At 38.2% G+C, this 17,631-nt stretch overlaps 1 protein-coding gene across 1 annotated transcript in view; it reads right to left on the bottom strand.

Annotated features, from left to right (window-relative positions):
• Positions 1–4,439: 4,439 nt before the first annotated feature.
• Positions 4,440–17,631, bottom strand: part of BMP5 (bone morphogenetic protein 5) — a 59,443-nt gene continuing 46,251 nt past the window's right edge. The window contains exons 4-7 of the mRNA XM_089531142.1: positions 13,675–13,872; positions 12,281–12,357; positions 10,166–10,276; positions 4,440–5,066 (exon numbers count right to left, since the gene is read on the bottom strand). Of these exons, the coding sequence (XP_089387268.1) occupies positions 4,917–5,066; positions 10,166–10,276; positions 12,281–12,357; positions 13,675–13,872 (536 nt within the window). The 3' untranslated portion in view covers positions 4,440–4,916. The remainder of the gene's footprint in view (positions 5,067–10,165; positions 10,277–12,280; positions 12,358–13,674; positions 13,873–17,631) is intronic.

Below are 17,631 nucleotides of genomic sequence, written 5' to 3' on the forward strand. Positions count from 1 at the left end.
CAACATCTTGAATTAAGCCTGGAAAACAAGTGGTAAGCGTTGTCTTAATACCGTAAAGTATTTGCCTACTGCATTTTGTACTAACTGAAGCTCCCACAGGTTTTCTGTATAAAGCACATTACAGTCATCTGAGCTCAGTATAATTCATCATGATGTGTGAAAATCCTGAATTGTAAGGGTTTACAACAATTAATAACAATTGCAGTTCTTTAGAACTATATGTTAGCCCGGAAGTAAATAATTTTCTAATGAGTATGTCAGGTAAATAGCATTTTTACTGACAAACTCAAACAGAGGTACTTTTTGCCTCTAAAAGACACAGCTGCAATTCACTAATTTTCAGTGAAATAAGGATGAGTTGTCTGCTTGTTACCTAATGTGTGTGTGTATTGGCTCAATCTGAGTAATGGATAGAGAAAAGGAAGCGTCACATGGATGATTCCCTCATACTGCATCTAAGAACGATTGTTATGTTATACCTTTAGCATTTTTTCAAGGTACAATATCTGGTTTGGACTTTTGGGGAACCAGAGAACATTTTTCTCTATTGTCAACAGCACAGTAGTAACTGTAATGACAACCTGTTGGTAATGTGTAATTTTTTTGTTATGTGCAAGTTTTTTTGATTGAAGTAACAATGGGCCCATACAGCCAGGCCAAAATAAAGCTGCTTTGGGTCACTTTGGAGGTGTGCTATTTAAATGCTGCATGCGTCCTAAGAGGCTGGAAACCACGCCAAAGCCATGTTCCAGTCCTAAGGACTGCAGTGTAGCTTTGGCGCAGCTTCTGGCCTCTTAGGATGCCAGAATGCATGCATCATTTAAACAGCATACCTTCAAAGTGACCCAAAGCAGCTTTATTTTGGCCTGTCTGTGTGGGCCTAATAATAGGTAATAAACTGTTTGGTGATAAGGGAGTTAGGTAAGCAGTTGTTTTTTAAAAGTAACATTCTAAGCTCTGCATAGCAGCAATTTTTTTTGTTATTATTATATCACACCATTAAGTAGTAAGTATAAATGGGCAAGATTTTGAATGACCTAAAATTAAATTTGGGTAGGTTTAACACACTGCAGTCCAAAATCTAGCTACTCTAAAAGAAGTAGCTGCATTCTTATCAAAAAAGACAAGATACAGAATGCATCCATTCATCCTGGGAACTGCAATTTAAAAAGGTCAGTAATGATTCTACAAATATCGCAGCAAAAAGAACTGAATATAAGAACATGGGTTATCAGTGCTATCTCTCCAGAGGCACAGGAATACTTCTCTTCATAGCAGGAGGTTTTCAAACATTTTCCTTCCAGTACTCCTGAGGGAAAAACATTAACTAGGCCAGAGTAAAGGATCTCCAATAGTTTTGCACAGAAAGCACATACAATAAGTGTACTGCTTTATAACTCCAAAGTACTCTGGCAATATAACAATGCTCAGCCTATATCATGTTGGCATTTACTGTCTGTGACACATTGAAGATGATCACATATCGTTCTCAGAACGTTACGAGATGGAACGTTGTCTAAGAGTTCCTCTGATCATTTCCTATTCCAAAGGAGTAGTGGCAAAAAAGAGATGTGTAGCCAGCTTTACATATTTACATATTTCTGTTCTTAAGCCTGTTTGTTTCATTGATAATTTACTGAAGGCTCTCAGCAGATGTACTATTACTTCACAGAATGGTCAAGAAAGAGGATAAAAGCAATGTTCATGAAATAAGTATTTTAAAAATACACTGCAATTTGCCAAACAATATTGTATTGACCATATGTAACTAAACATTGGAGGTAATATTTTTGTATTAATGTTGTACAATTATCTTTATAAACTTTTTTTCAAAATAATAATGTCCCCCCCCCAAAAAAAAAAAAAAAAAAAGATTAGGCAATCATGAGACTATTAGGAAGCAACAGAAACCGAAAAAAGACTTGTTTTAGCTGATTTTTGCTGTACCAATTTAAGTGCCCCATAGTCATGGGAAATTTACTCCTACCTGGACAAATTTCCATGGTGTTTACAAAGTGTCAAGATTCAGTCTGTATTGATTTAAGTAACTAGGAGCTGCCCATTCACAATTAGACCTCTCTAGCAAGCTGTGTTTTCCTATAGTTTGTTACAGGTTTAACTAACTGCATTGCAGATAGAATTAGGAATATATCATGTGCTGTAAGGACACTGAAAGTATGAACTAATTTAGAACGGACCAAGAAAACCTGCATAAACATCTTGCATGGCAATGTACTGACCTTGGCCATTGACTTGCAAGGAAATGTTATACCCGTATTTCACCACCACCATCCAATTGACAGACACATGGAAAGTGTTTTATTAGCTACTGTGAGAAAGAGGCATGCCTGGATGCATGTGCATCTCAAATCCCCATGGCATGTAGAAACACAAGCATTTGGAGCATGGGAAAATAGTTGTGCCAATTTTCTTTCCTTCCAAACAGAAGCAACAGTAACGCTGGCAATGCATTTGAAGATCTCTCCATCTGCTTTTGTTTACAATAAATTTTTGCTGCTGATGTAAACTGAACGTCGCACAGCAGCGGAAAGGCTATTGACACTTCATGAAGCTTTGACTTCTGTTAATATACATAATTGATCTGGAACAGGCTCACTCAGCTAGAAAGTCCTCAACTTCTCCCACCCCCAATTATTATTAGGAAATACAGTAATCCAAAATTTTCTTTTGGCCTCAGAAGGACCAGTTCTATGAAGGGAACTCTCCTTCTGTGAAAAAGAAGAAAAAACTTTGGATCCGATCCTTTGTTTCCAAGAACGGGTTATTCGTATTCATATGAAAGTGAAGGCAATGTTTTCATATGAAACAGCAAGGGGAGAAAAAAAGGCATGGCAGAGTAAGCTAAGATTTCAGGTTTATTAGATCTCAAAATATAGACTTAGCTTTTAACAGGACATTTCAAAGAATAATATAATCTTCAATTTCATACACTCAAAATGGTACACCTTTATTCAAAAATATATTACTTAATGTACCCAAAATACATTTTCAAACTTTATTTAAAATAAATTCAGTTCCAAACACCATAACCTTCAAATCTACCTAAATCACAAACAAATCCATTTCCTTTTTAAAAATGTTTTCCAAATGAACTGGAGCAGACTTCACAGGATTTTGTGATTCCTCAAATACTCCTCAAACCAGCAATGTATAGGTGTTACTGATATTAATATATATTACAGTACATAAACTGCAGTTTAAGCAAGGCTTTGTGGTAAATTAAACATAGTCGAAAGCGATGGAAATGCATCCTTTGCTCAAAAAGAACTCTGCCAAACATGTTTATTTAGTACTTCAACAGATTTACCAAAATGATAAAATAAAGCAACTTTTGTCAGATGGTATTCAGAAGTGAGATGAACTGATTTTTCTGAAACTCCATACAGCTGACCGCATTAATACAATCTATGCTCTCACCCATCCTGTACAAAACATTTTCTTCCATAATGCTAGCAAGAGGGTTAAATCTAAACAAATCTACTCAAAGCTAAGATCCTTTTACTTAAGTGGGGCTTACTGTTACATGGCAGTGGAAATAGGCCTTACAATGGGGATTACATATGAGTAGATATGGACTGGGACTGTAGGTGATGGAAAGATTAAGTAAATGGACAACTGTTTAATTTAAATATTGCTTTGTGAGAATCGTATGAGGGTTTTGCTCTGTTTTGCTCTCAACTAGAAAGATGTCTGGCTCATTTGGTCTATGAAGAGAAACAAATCCGTTGCAGTAGTGTGAGAGAGACAACAGACCAATAGCATTTATGTGAGGTAAGAACGTTGCATATGACTCCCCCTCCCCATCCCAAACTGTCAACTTGTAAAGTTCTGGATGCAGGCAATGGGCCGCCAGCAAAAACTGCAAACCGCTAGCAAAGAAAAGTAACATGGTTCCTACTGTTACACTGGCTATGCTAGAGAAAATAGCTCTCACAATTATGTGCAATCTTTAAGGCTCTACGTTGAAACTACCATTTATTTATTTAAACATGATTCAATGTCTTACTTTATCTAATGGAGTAGAACTTCTAAAAGGAGAGCTGTGTTAAGCTAAGCATTTCTTTAGCCCTTTTTCAGTGCCTTTTCTAAATAAATAGCCCGCCAGAGTTTTCATTGGCACAATGAAGCCAAATGTATTCAGTTTCCTTTAACAATATAAAACAGTCACAGGAGTTCTGGCGTTTCTGTTTGAAAAAGAAAGAAAGAGAGAGCACTGTACAAAGGCTTTATTTTTAAAAATGAAATAAATCTCAGCGTGATTAACTGAAAATCTGTCTTCAATGTTCTACGACATAGTTAGATAAACTCGTATTAATAAAGCATTTGAAATGTAATCCATACAAAAGAAACTATATATCTTTAAATAAATAAAAGCTACTATGTACATAATACTGTACATGAAATGAGAAATGGCAGACTGCAATAACTTGCTTAGGAATCTATGTTAAGAAAGAAAGAAAGAAAGAAAGAAAGAAAGAAAGAGGGTGACATTTGTAACAGGAATTTTAGAGCTGAACTGAAGTTTCTTAGAAGCTATAGTCTGAGAAAAATTCTGAGATTTTTCTTTTTCTCATTCCTTTTTTTTTGGGGGGGGGGGTGATTTACTTTGCAGAGTTATTTCAGAAGATTGTCTGTCCTATCTTGTGTCAGCTGTCACACGTGCCCCTCCGCTATGTCCCCAAACTATGTTAAATTTGGGACACGGTAGAAGATGCAAAATCATGTCCAGACAGCAAAAAGAAAATATACCAAAGGGAGAGAAGCCATGCTACTGTCTTTGGAGATATTCGATGATGTGATCCTAAGAAATCTGCCCACAGAGTGTTTTCAGATGTGTTCTTTGCAGCTCTGGTAAAATTCTGGTCTTGAATATCATCTGATTGACAGTATAGAGTCTAATGGCAGCCACATGATCGTACCACCATATTTCTGTATTTTTTCAAAATAACATTTGAACTGTCATCGAAGTAGAGCACGGAGATTGCATTCAGTTTTGTTGGAGCACAGCAAGGCTTAGGGACATGATCTGGGAACATCAAATGGACCTGAAAAAGAGAAGTGGGTTAAGTGAAAACTTTCTTCAAAGAATTATTTCCACTAGCTATAACATAACACATACCTTTTTACTTGCATTCACATGAGACCATTGCAAAAAAAGGTGCTTTTTATATTTAAATAGAGAAATGAGATATTGTTTTTAGCAATCACTTAACTCAGAAGGGGAGGAAACATACAAAAATAGTCATGTGGCTCCTTAACACAGGTCCAAAACACACTGCAGAAATAATCAATTTTGAGACCGTTTTAACTGCCCTGGCTTGATGCTAGAGAAACCTGAGAATTGTAGTTTATTGTGGCATGAGAGCTCTCTGGCAGAGAAGGCTAAATATCTCACAAAACTACAGTTCCTAGGATTCCCTAGCATTGAGTCAGGGTAGTTAAAGCGTTCTCAAACTGGATTATTTTTGCAGTGTGTTTTGAACCATAGATCAATATGCTTATTGTTAAGCTTTTGTGAACCTGAGCCCACTTCATTAGAGGTATGAAATGTTATGAAGCCTGTTGCATGCAGCTGGAATTTGTTTCATGCAACAGTAATCTGGTGACATGATAATCAACAGTGACACAAAATTCTTGAGTGGCATAATTTCTTCATAAACGGGAACAGGAGGAGAATTTGCCAAACAGATTGAAAGAATTTAAGATTATTTTTTTAACTATGTGGGAGAAAATGGCATGTGATAGATCTGGTCATCCTAAATTGTGAAAGCTACACCGTAGCTAAAGATGTCACATTTATTTTACTGATCACATGTACTTGCTTCCAGGTGTGTCTCTCCCAAGCTATATGACATGGCTATTAACATTAAATAAAAATGTAGTGTCTGATTCCTCATAGGGTTTCCTCCGTGGAAACACCTAACAAAAGTGGAAGGAAAGACTCAAACCCATCCTCACCGCTTGCTCACTGTTTAGTTCCCCCCCCTGCTTTGCATATTCCCAGGCAGCCTATTTTAGAGCATGTCTACAAAATAAAAAGCTCTCTCATAAACGGTACCTCACAGGGTTTCAACAGAAGTAGGGGGAAGAAGGCAAGTGCTGGGACCTTTTTTTTTTTAGTTAGAGTTCCTGGGGTCTCCCAACTAGCAGGGCCAACTGGGGGATGCTGGGAGTTGTAGTCTAAAAGGTAACTTTTCCCATCTCTGGTGAAAACCCAGCATACATGCTTGCTCCTTGGAAGAAGCAAGGAAGACCCAAGTGATGATGCTAGAGAAAGAAGAAGAGGCCACTGTATGAAGTGAACTTGGACAAACGTAAGGGAGGCAAGGTATCCAATGGGAAAGATAGTTCTGAAATTTGAGAATGAGGGAAAGAATAAAGGCCTTTCTACTTGATTTCAGTTAGATATAATACTCTGCACATGTTGGGTGAGCTGGAAATCAAGCAGGAAGCCATAGAGGTGAGAGTAGTAACAGAAAGGGCAAAATGATTATTAAAGCCTGAATAAAAGTTTCAGAAATAATAAGTTTCATTTAGTTCAGTTAGTTAAAAACGCTGCAGCCAGATTGGTTGCCAGAACTTCTAGATCAGATCATATAACACCGGTATTAAGATCTCTCCACTGGCTCCCTATTAGCTTCCGGGCTCAATACAAAGTGTTGGTTATTACCTATAAAGCCCTACATGGCTTGGGCCCGTGTTACTTGAGGGAACGCCTCTCCCCACACAATCCGCCCGCACTCTCAGAACTACAGGGAAATGCTTACTTGAACATCTTAAGATGAGACTATCATCAACTCGCCAAAAAGCATTTTCATCTGTAGCTCCCACTTACTGGAACAAGCTTCCAGAGGAGATAAGGCTTAGTTCCTCCTTAGATGCCTTTAAGAAAGCCTTAAAGACCCATCTTTTCCGGTCAGCATATCCTTCTGACTCCTTGTAGAAATAATTCCTTGTTGAAAGATGTACTTTATGACTGACAGATGTTATTAATGTTCTTATATGTGATTTTAAGGAAGCTTGTTTAATTACATATGTACTCGTGGTTTTACTTACTTGTATTTGCTATAATGTGCAACTGTATTTGATGATATGTGTATTTGATGGACTTGTAAACCGCTTTGATCACTATGGAAAAGCGGTATACAAATAAAGTTTTTATTATTTATTATTATTATTTGTTTGGTAAGACTGTTAAAAATCTGTTATAGCTATGTGCCCAGCAGTGATATAAACCTGTAGTGTTTGCCAGAGAACACAAAACAGGCAGTTGGGAAACAGTTTTTATGTAACTCTTACCATGAAGAGATCATTTCCCCTGAAGAGATCTTTTTAAAAAAAAAAAAAATCATAAATCCTAAACACACGCACAAAGCTTAGTAAAAGTTTAAACTCATTTCTGAAGATGTTTAATAAATACATAGGAAAATATTGAGAATGCACATGCCCAGTTTTCTTTTTGCAGAGCCATAAGCTTCTCATTTCCAGCACTGCAAACATTCATTTGCTAATTTTTCAGTCTGAAGATGGAACAAAGGTAAAAGAATATATGTCACTCAGTAATGATGCCATAGTAGTTCAAGAAAGGATGTGATTAGAGAAGGGATGAAAAGAATATTAAAAAATATTTTTAAAATGTCAAAAAAAAAAACCCAAAAAACCAAAACAAAACAACCCCAAGTTGAGAAAGTTGAGAAACTCTGATTAGAAGAATTTTCAACTGAGAATCTTCAGTTTGGGACTTATTCAGTGCAAAATTTGCATGTACTGTAGTTTTGTGTAAAAAACAGTTTCTCTGTAAAAAAAAATTAAACATTTCTGCACTGAAATATTATTTTCTGTGCAGATAAAGCAGTTTCCTCCAGAAAATGCTGTAATTAGGACATATTTTGTGCAAAGTTCCCATGCAGTTGATTTGCACAGAAAACAGCATTTTCTGTGCAGGAAACAGCTTCTTTTGTACAAAAAAGTGTTGTTTTCTGTGCACAAAATGCTCTTTTCTCTGAAAATCAACCACATGGACATTCTCCACAGAACATGTCTCCAATTACAGAATTTTCTGGATACTGAAGTCCTGTATTGTAAATGGGCTTTGTGTGCTTGTTGATAGCTTTCCTGTAGCAGGAAGAATATTATTAAAATTACTCATTGCTTCTTTTAAGAAGAAAAGTAGTGGAGGCTTACATGTGTTACACCACCAGTTTTCCCAGCCAGTAATACTTGGGAGTGGCCCCTTTGACCATAAATTCTTGGTGTGCTTATAATTTGTAATTTAATAAATAATATCTCTAACACACTTAATGATTTTGCATCTGAGTACTTGGCACTCATCAACAAGCTAACAACCAGCAGCTATTATAGCTACCTGCTCAGAAGTCACTTAATTTAACCCTTTACTAAGGCTGTGATTGATGTGTGTGTGTGTGTGTGTGTGTATGGATTAAATTTACAGAACAACATATTGACACAAAGATTAACACAACTAAAAGTTCAAGCACATATTAAGGACATGTGCACTCTATGTGCATTCTAATTTTGAGGTAGAATTTGAGAGCAAGCGGCAAAGAAAAAGAGGCATATATTTCAAAATGTGCTCAACCAAACTGTATTTGGGAAGCCTACAAACCTCTTTAAAGAGAGCCCAATTGCTCAGTTCTGTGTGTTGTGTGTGAAATGAGGCCTGCATGATCATAGCAAATATCTTCTCTTTTTAAATTTATTTTTTAACTTGTTAGCTAAAGTGACACTCAATTTCCTGACCGGCTCCATTAGTCAATGCAGATACTATGGCATGTCCAAGGTGAAGTGATGTATTAATATACACAATGCATGCAGAAACTCAATTGCTGCTATTCCCACTTGTAGCTTGCAGCAAAAGAGCAATGATTGGATAGTGCTAGGAGTGGCCCATCTGGAAGCACCTAAAATGCCTATAAATGCTGATTTCCTGAAATCAATATAATTTTATTTTGGTGTGATAATCTGCAACTAGGGATTAATTCATACTCAGCCCTACTCACATCATCACTGGCCCCACACCATAAAGGCATCTGAGTTTTCCCTTTTTTAAAAAAAAAGTGGTTTCTATTGTTAACTGTTTTGGCCTCAACATAAAATGCAGGGACTTCTTTCATTATTTTATAAGATAGACCTCAGCAACCTGAAGTTCTTTGAATTGGCACCTATTAAAATTAACATGTTATGTGTCTTTTAAGATGAGGTGGGTCTTATGGGTCCACTTGAGGTGCAGTGGAGTCATGGGAGCAATTTTTAATAGAGGCTTACTTGCAGAGAGACTGGGGTGGCCACTAAAAAAGTAGGTGCGGAAGGTGGGAGGACTGACTTTCTTTTCTGGTTTGAGCAAGGGAGGAATAATGGGTGGGAGCAGATGTATAAGTCAAATTAGGTTTTTTGGGTCAATTTTTCTGACAATTTTTTTTTTTTTACTTATACATGAATGCAATGGGCCCTTGCCTTACGTGGGGATCCGTTCCTGGACACACACCCCGCGTAAGGCTAATTCCACGTATGCTGGAGCGCCATTCATTTTAATAGGGCTCATGCACGGCGGCGCGTAGGGCACCATGGGTGCATGCCCCATTCATTTGAATGGCCCGTGCCGCCCCTCGTGCCCCACGTGCTCCCCATGCCTTGAGCGCATAGATTTATATATATTGGTTGATGCACAGTTGGTCATCCTGAGTCACAGTTATGCTGGATCTGTTCTTGGCCATACTCTGAGCGAAATGCAGGTAACTTATAGTTTTGGCCTAAAAGTGTTGTAGAATATGTTGAGGAAAATAGAATGTAATGAGACAAATGAAGAAAAAGCCATTACCAAAATTATGGGAACTGAACAGCTCAACATGATACAACGACCTACAAAATTTTCAGCAATTCTCTGCTTCAGAAAAGAAAGACATATTTTCAAAAAACAAAACAAAATAGGTAACTCACTAAAACTGGACATGTACATGCTTCTCACGTCTCTTATATATAGGAGAGACAAGAGAAATGCATAAAAACTGGACACATATAAGTGAAATCCCATTGAAATCTACGGGATTAATAATTTATGTTCTATTGATTCATTAGATCATTAAATAATGTGACTTTCCCAAAACATTTGGAGAAACATACAAACCAGAGTCTGCACTATTGCATGATTTGTAGCGTTCATATGGGCATTTAGAGGAAATGAGCACTCTCCATCACAATAAAATGCAGCATAACCTTCTGGAGCTATGATCCAATCCTAAAAAATAAGCACAGAATATTAAAAATGCAAAGTCAAAACATCTTGCATAAAATCGGCACTAGTTTGTTATTGGGGGGGGGGGGGGGAATACCCTGAATATTCAAGGTCAATAAAAACAATAAAAACTTCACCTACATGTACCTTTATTAGATTCTGGGTAGAGGGCTGCAGATGAGTGGAAAGGGATTTTTGAAAATCTATGAGATTGATTTTCATTTCTGAGGATCCCATTAGCATTCTGTTTCCACCCCAATGCAGGGGTTCCCAACCTTTTTGACTCTCGGAGTCCTTTTTAGAATCAATCTCTATGGAGGAGCCCTTAAGAGTCTTACAAGTTAATGGTGTTTAGGAGTAGTGTTACTTTTTGTTTCTTATTCTTTAATTCATTCAATTTTTATTTCTTTTATTTTCCCAGAGCAGCCGCGGAGCACCTGGGAAGTACATGGGGAGCCCTAAGGGCTCCTCAGACCACAGGTTGGGAACTGCTGCTATACAGGATTATAAGACTATTTTTCCCTTTGCTGCACAGATATATAGGTGCATTGGTATGCATTTTTCCTAAGTAACACATGTTAATGCATTTTCTTCAATGTGTGCATTTTAATAAATTTAATCCATTGAGCACATTTTTTCAGTTTGAATTATATAAATTTTTCAGTGGTACACATTATCTTGTACTCATTGTTTCTTGCTGAAACACACTGCAAACCTGCAAAATGTACATATTTCCCAGATGAAGGGTGCTTTCTCCCCATTGCTAGTCTCAGGAGATGCAAAATGGATGTTTTCATAAGGAAACGCAAAGCCAACGTATTTCTCGGCTTCAGACAAACGGATCACCCTAGTTAGCTTCAAACTTGGTCCAGGCCTAAGAGGGAGAGAAGAATGCTGGACCTGATCCCCTTCCCCCTCACCATTCCCTTCTCCTTTTGTGTTGTGTCTTTTAGATTGTAAGCCTGAGGGCAGGGAAGCATCTATTATCCCCTCTGTTGTAAACCGTTCAGATTCCCAGTGATTGGGAGGTATATAAATAAATCCTATTATTATTATTATTATTATTATTATTATTATTATTATTAAACTGAGGTCCATATTTGATGAGACACTGTTTGTACAATGAACAATTGTGGATTAGGAGTAAACCCTGTTGAAAATGTACTTTGTAAAAAGGAATTTGTTACTGTTATATTTTCAAGAGCTCCCCAAGGTAGTACATTGCCATCATCGTCACAGTTGAATTGTCATTTCTCAAAAGTAAATAAAATATTTACATTTAGTTGCTTTGAAAAAACACACTTCTGAATGCCACTAGGTGCTGGTCTGTGGTACAAAACATACCCTCCTCACTTCCAAAACCCTGTCACCTAAACACAACCAAACTAGAGGAAGCAAGCAGGAGGCACATGACAAACCAGTAGATGTGATTTTCTCCTCCACTTTTAAGATCCTGCCAGATTTTAACCAGCAGTTAAAACTGAAAGAGTTGATACTGTACTAAAAACTATAGATGGTTTATTTGTTTATTTTGGTCTTATGTCCAGGAGCTCCAACATCTGATGTGGCCCTTGTTGAACAGGATAATGACCAATTCAGTAAAGGTTTTGCTTTTGTTTTTTGCACACCATAATTAAAGGGATTCTCTCTCTCTCACACACACACATACACACAGAGAGACACACGCACATTTAGACTGGTTCCTCAACAAAAAGTTGAATTGGGAAAGCTTATGAATGGCAATTCTATATTCAGCTTAGCCTCTTGCCTGATGGGAGCACACAATCACTCCACCATGAAAACATAATCACATAACACAGTTACAAAAAATGACACTACTGGGAACATGCTACATTATCCATCAGAGCCTATTTTACTCCCAGATTCTTGGACAGAATTTGAATCATTGATAGTCCAGAACTCCAGTGAATAACAATGTGTGGGCTTGAAATCAAGAATGACAATACAGTAGTTCTTGATTAAAATAGGATTGAATATTGCCCCTACCTGCCACCCCAGGTCTCGGAAGCTCACATAGAGTTCATGTTTTTTACAGGCTTGTTTCTGCTCACTTGTGTTGTAATCTGGAGAAAGAAAAGATGTGCAGCATATGAAATACTTCTACAGTTCTAAGCTTGTTATTTTCCCTCTAGTTATTAGAGTAAATTTTCAAGAAATGTCACATTTCATATATGAAGTATTTAAGGCAATAACTTGTCCTACTGTTTTCTGGACTGGTAGTTCTGGTAATAATAGTGGAGTAACTTTTACAGAATGATATTAACAGTAGGTATTATACATATCTAATCTGAAATAAATCCCATTCAATTGAATGTATGCAGCTTACTTCCAAGTACTGTAAGTGGAGCCAAAACTGCCATTTTAACATACCACAAAGCCAAGGGCAGGAAATCATTCAATCACAAATGTCAGAAAAAGTGAAATGTAAACCACATAAGCATGCCACTGAGGCATGTCTGTTATTCAAATCTTAGCAATTAGTCTGACAATGCTACTTTGATTAAAAACAGATATTAGCTAGTGATCATCCCTTATCAGACAAGCAAAAGATAATATCAGATACACTAACCTGAAAAGGTATACCTGTAATTATGGCATTCAGAGCCAAAATTATCAAAGTACATGAAATATAAAGAATGCAACTGATTTCCCACCCCCTTTCCTCCTAGAAATGAGCACATAGGCTTCAGTCCAGGTTTAGACTACCACATCCAGGCAGGAAAGATTTAAATCCCAGGACTGCTGAGAGCTGGTACTGGGCTTGGGCCAAGGTTCCCCCTCCTTGCATTTAGCAAAACAAAGGATTGCCATAATTACAGGTACTATAATTTATTCTCCCTGCCCCTACTGACCAGGGATCCAGCTGGATCCTCCAGATGTCTGGCCCCTGTGGATTTTGTCCCTGTCCCAACTCTCCACCCCTTCACCCCTATTCAACCATTTAGTGATGAAAGAGGGATGGAGAAAGTTTTCCTCCAAGGCAAAAATTGGAAAAACAATGTATATAAATCGTGGGTAGAAAGTTTGAATTTCTCCTACCCCATATACCACCCACATCCCATGATTTGTCACTCTGAGATGAGGTGTCCCCTTGCTTGTTGTTTTTTAGGCACATGGTCTTATACAGTATTCTCTCAGTTAATACCTATTACATAGGCTGTATCTACATTGTAGAAATAATGTAGTCTGACACTTTAACTGCCATGGATCCTGGGATTTGTAGTTTTGTGAGGCACCAGCACTCTTTGATAGAGAAGGCTAAAGACCTTGTAAAACTACAGAACCCAGAATTCCATAGGATGGACAAACAGCACCTAAAGTGGTGTCAAACTGCATTATTTCTACAATGTAGATGCATCCATAGATGCTGTGAACCTTACCCCCAACACTTGATATTCTTGAAGAATCCTGAGGACTACTGGATTTGTTGCGGTTCTGGTTTTTCTTTTTATTGTTGGCAGCTCGGACAGATCGAAGAAGAACTTCACTTGCTTTGAAGAATGCCACCATGAATGGCTGCTTTGACTGAGGACCGTGTCTTCCTATAAGGCCAGCTGATTTCACATTGATACTGCGTCCTGCAAAATAAAAGCCAGTTAATCCATATGATGAAGTTACAAGATTAGAAGGAGTAATTATGGAACATGATGAGAAAATAAAGTAAACTGGGGCTATATAGGGAAACCTCATCTACGTTGCAAATTATGCAGAATGAGAAATCTCCGCCGAAATGCCAAATCTTGAGTGCAAAGAAGCTAATGTTGTTTTAATCCACAAATCTCTTACTTGTCAAAAACCATTGAGTATCTTATAGATAAAAAACAACAGGAATGGGAAATTGAGGCACGAAGCATATTTACGCATCAAGTCATAAATAATTATAAAATAGAAATCAACTTTCACCAGAGGCCTTAAAAACAAGTACTGCTGATGCTTTAATCCTTCAAGGAATTATGTGGAACTGAAGTTTGAATAGGTACATGGTTGACTCTGGTTTTACACCTGAGGGATGCACATGTTTATTTATAATATTTGTTCAGTCAGGACTAAGTAGGAATATCACTAGATCATGAATACTGACCCTCAAAGGCATTGGGGTGGGGGGAGTTGATGGACATTAGTGAATATTAGAGGAAGGGTTGTAGGGAGGGAGTGCTGCTGAAGCTGCATCCATATGGGTTTTTAACATGTAAACCTCCAACTCTTTACAGAATTTGTTTTGGCAGCTCAGACACTTTTGTGTCTCTGTGCATTATGCAGAACCCTTCATTCTGCCAGGAACTGAGACAGTGTCATATGAAGCTGTGCAGCTGCACAAGAGGAAGCACACCTAAACTCTTTAAGTAGTAAAGGGATTTTGAATGGTCTTAGTATGGGGCAGAGAGGGAGTGGCAGCGTTTCTGTGGTCTGTATTGTTCTGGTAACAAACCAAAAGAGAGGAAATTGTTAAAACTATATGACAAAAGAAGCATCTGCTTTGCAAATATACTCAGGCCATTTAGTTCTGTCTCAGCTAGAGAAAGAACTTACTAATAATCATGGGGTAAACCTTAAACAAATAAGCATATAGGTTTCCCTTTTAAAGGCAAACTTACAGTGGCTCTCTGCCAGCGTCTATATTTCTTAGAAAAACTTCTATCATTGGCATAAATGAAAGAAGGCAGTTTGATTTGTGGTTAAGGCAGTTTCCATTCAACTTCCACTGTAACAAATGTATTAATTCAGCTCAGACTTCCTCCTCCTGGCAGCCTTTTCGTAGTAAAAAAGAGAAATTAGAAGTCGCAGCCAAATACCGTACCTTGAACTGACCCACTTCGATACATAAACACTTTTACAACATGTTTATTCAGGTGTAGCACTTTAAATTGGTTTAAGATGTTTCCAGTGACAGAGAACCCAGCAAAAGTGGGGTGGCAATGGGGGAGAAGAACTGAGAAATTTAAGCAGTTCAGGAGGAGAATGAATGGTCACATATATTCTGAAAATTTGTAATAAACGCTGCTGTGGGGTGGTGGGTCTGGAAAGAATGGAAAGGATTGAATGTGTGCGCATGCGTGTGTGCATGTACTCCAACTTTTATTTATACTTCTAAAAGGAATCATGTGTTTGCCTAAAGCTGCCTTTTGGAGCATTTGTTTCACTGACTATAAAATAGTACAAATCATTTTTTAATGTGAAAGTCTTTAGAAACACAGGAAAAACACTTGTACAGAGCATTATAACCTGGACTAAACCATATCATTTGGGGCTTACCTTCACTTTCTAGAAGGAGGGAAGGGATTTGTTTGAGCCAATCCTTTTACATGAGGATTGGCTGAAACAAACATGGTCCCTAGGAGAGGAGCGGCCATTTCCTAAACTCTGCCATGCTCATAGCAGCCAGGGTATATGTGTGTGCACATGCACTTCCCTCTGTTTCTTTTCCATCTTTTCCATCCCACTGCTTCCAAATAAGAGACAAAATAGTTACACCAGCTCTGGAGTCGGAAGAGTTTTGCTCTGTTCTGAAGCATGCTTGGGGATTGAGGGAGCATTGGTTCCAGCGTTCAATGCCTTCCCCAATCCATCCCTGACACAACACTAGAATGCCAGCCCCATCCCTTCCCTTAATTGCTTTTGACATTATTAAAGCAGTGGTGGTGGAGCAGTCAAGGTGGAGAGCTTTCTATCACTAGTCAAAGGAGGACCTCCACACAAGCATGAAGTGCAGCACTATGCTGAGTCCAGTGATACTCTTATAGGAATGTATGCTCACTAATTTTGCCTATAAAACAATACTTTTCTGGCTGATGTTCTAAGAAACACTGTGCTCTGTGCTAGAACTGGCTGTAGCTTCCAGCCTCCCCAAGACGTTATTTGGTGCTGAACACTGATACATGTTACTGTTATAAGATAAGCTTGATTGTTGGTAAATAATGAAGCAGATGGTATATAGCCGAGAAGCTTTCCAGTCCTTTCACAGATGGGGCCCAGCATCCCTTCACCGCCAATGGTACAACTGGGCCTCTAATTATATCCACACTATGCAGTTTATCGCACAGTTCCCAGGGACGCTCCTGGCATAGAACGAAAGGGAGTGGGATAGGAACAGAATGGGGGCGATCATGCATTTTATCACACACTGGAATGCTGCCACTGCCGGAAGTTCCCATTCCGTTCCTGATCTGTCACAGAGGAGGGAATTTTCAGGAACTGTTCAGAAGCATTCCTGAAAATTGCCTCCTCTGGGATGGATCAGGAACAGAATGGGAACTTCTGGCGGTGTTGGTGGCGTTCTGATGTGCGATAAAATGTGTGATAGCCCCCATTCTGTTCCCATCCCTCTCCCTTCCATTCCGCGTTGGGAGCATCCCTGGGGGCTGTACAATAAACTCTTATCTCTGGCCAGCAAACCAATTCCCCATCGCTAGCTATGGTGTCCTTGGGCTGATATGACCTACCCCCCTCCCAGACAAAACCCATGGAAAATGGATACCTAAGAGTTGTATAATGTAGAAGCTAACAAAGAAAATGAAAGTGTGCAAGCATGACCGATTTCTCTTGAACATATCTATGAGAACTGTGCAAGCAGTTCTGTGCAATTCACTGATACAAAACACTTGCTATATATCATGCAAACCCACTGGCTGACCTTTGGCAAGTCATTCTCAGAGGAAAGCAATGGCAAATCCCCTCTGAAGAAACTTGCCAAGAAAACTCTGTGATAGGGTCACCATAAGTGGGAAATTACTTGGAGGCACATAACACACACCGAGACACATATACCATTGGACTGTTGTTAATATTTGTCCATGATGCTAACAATAATTCCAAAACCAACTGCCTGGAGGCAAAAGTTGAACTCACTGCACCTAGACCTAAAACCAGTTTCTCAACCAAGCTAGACAAGACCCACTGCATCAAGTTCAGAGCAGTAGGTCAACACTTACAGAAACCTCACTCATTCAATAGGTCTACTATAGCTGCTTAGCAAATTGATTTAGTCTTATTAGTTATTAAAAACTGTAATATTTCTAAAGACTATAGAGATATTTGCATACCATAGAAATGTTTATGTTTTAAAAACCATGAAGTAATTTTCTGAATTGACAAAGGTTTACATTGTGTGAAAAGTCTTCAAACTGACATGAACCCCCTTTAAAATAATGTTTAATATTATTAAGTTTCCTCTCAAGTTTCCTCCACACATCAGCTTTGAGATAACTATTAAGATCCCACAATTCAAGGTTTATATAAGTGCTCAAGATATACAGAGATACTCTTAAAAATTAGCCTAAGTCCAAATAACCTTTAAACACAGAAGCAGTTTATATGGCGCTCTATCTTCTGTTTACTTG

The sequence above is a fragment of the Sceloporus occidentalis genome, unplaced genomic scaffold (assembly GCF_023333645.1).
Source record: "Sceloporus occidentalis isolate IW3139 unplaced genomic scaffold, rSceOcc1.0.p SCAF_6, whole genome shotgun sequence".
In the NCBI taxonomy this organism is placed as follows: Eukaryota; Metazoa; Chordata; class Lepidosauria; order Squamata; family Phrynosomatidae; genus Sceloporus; species Sceloporus occidentalis.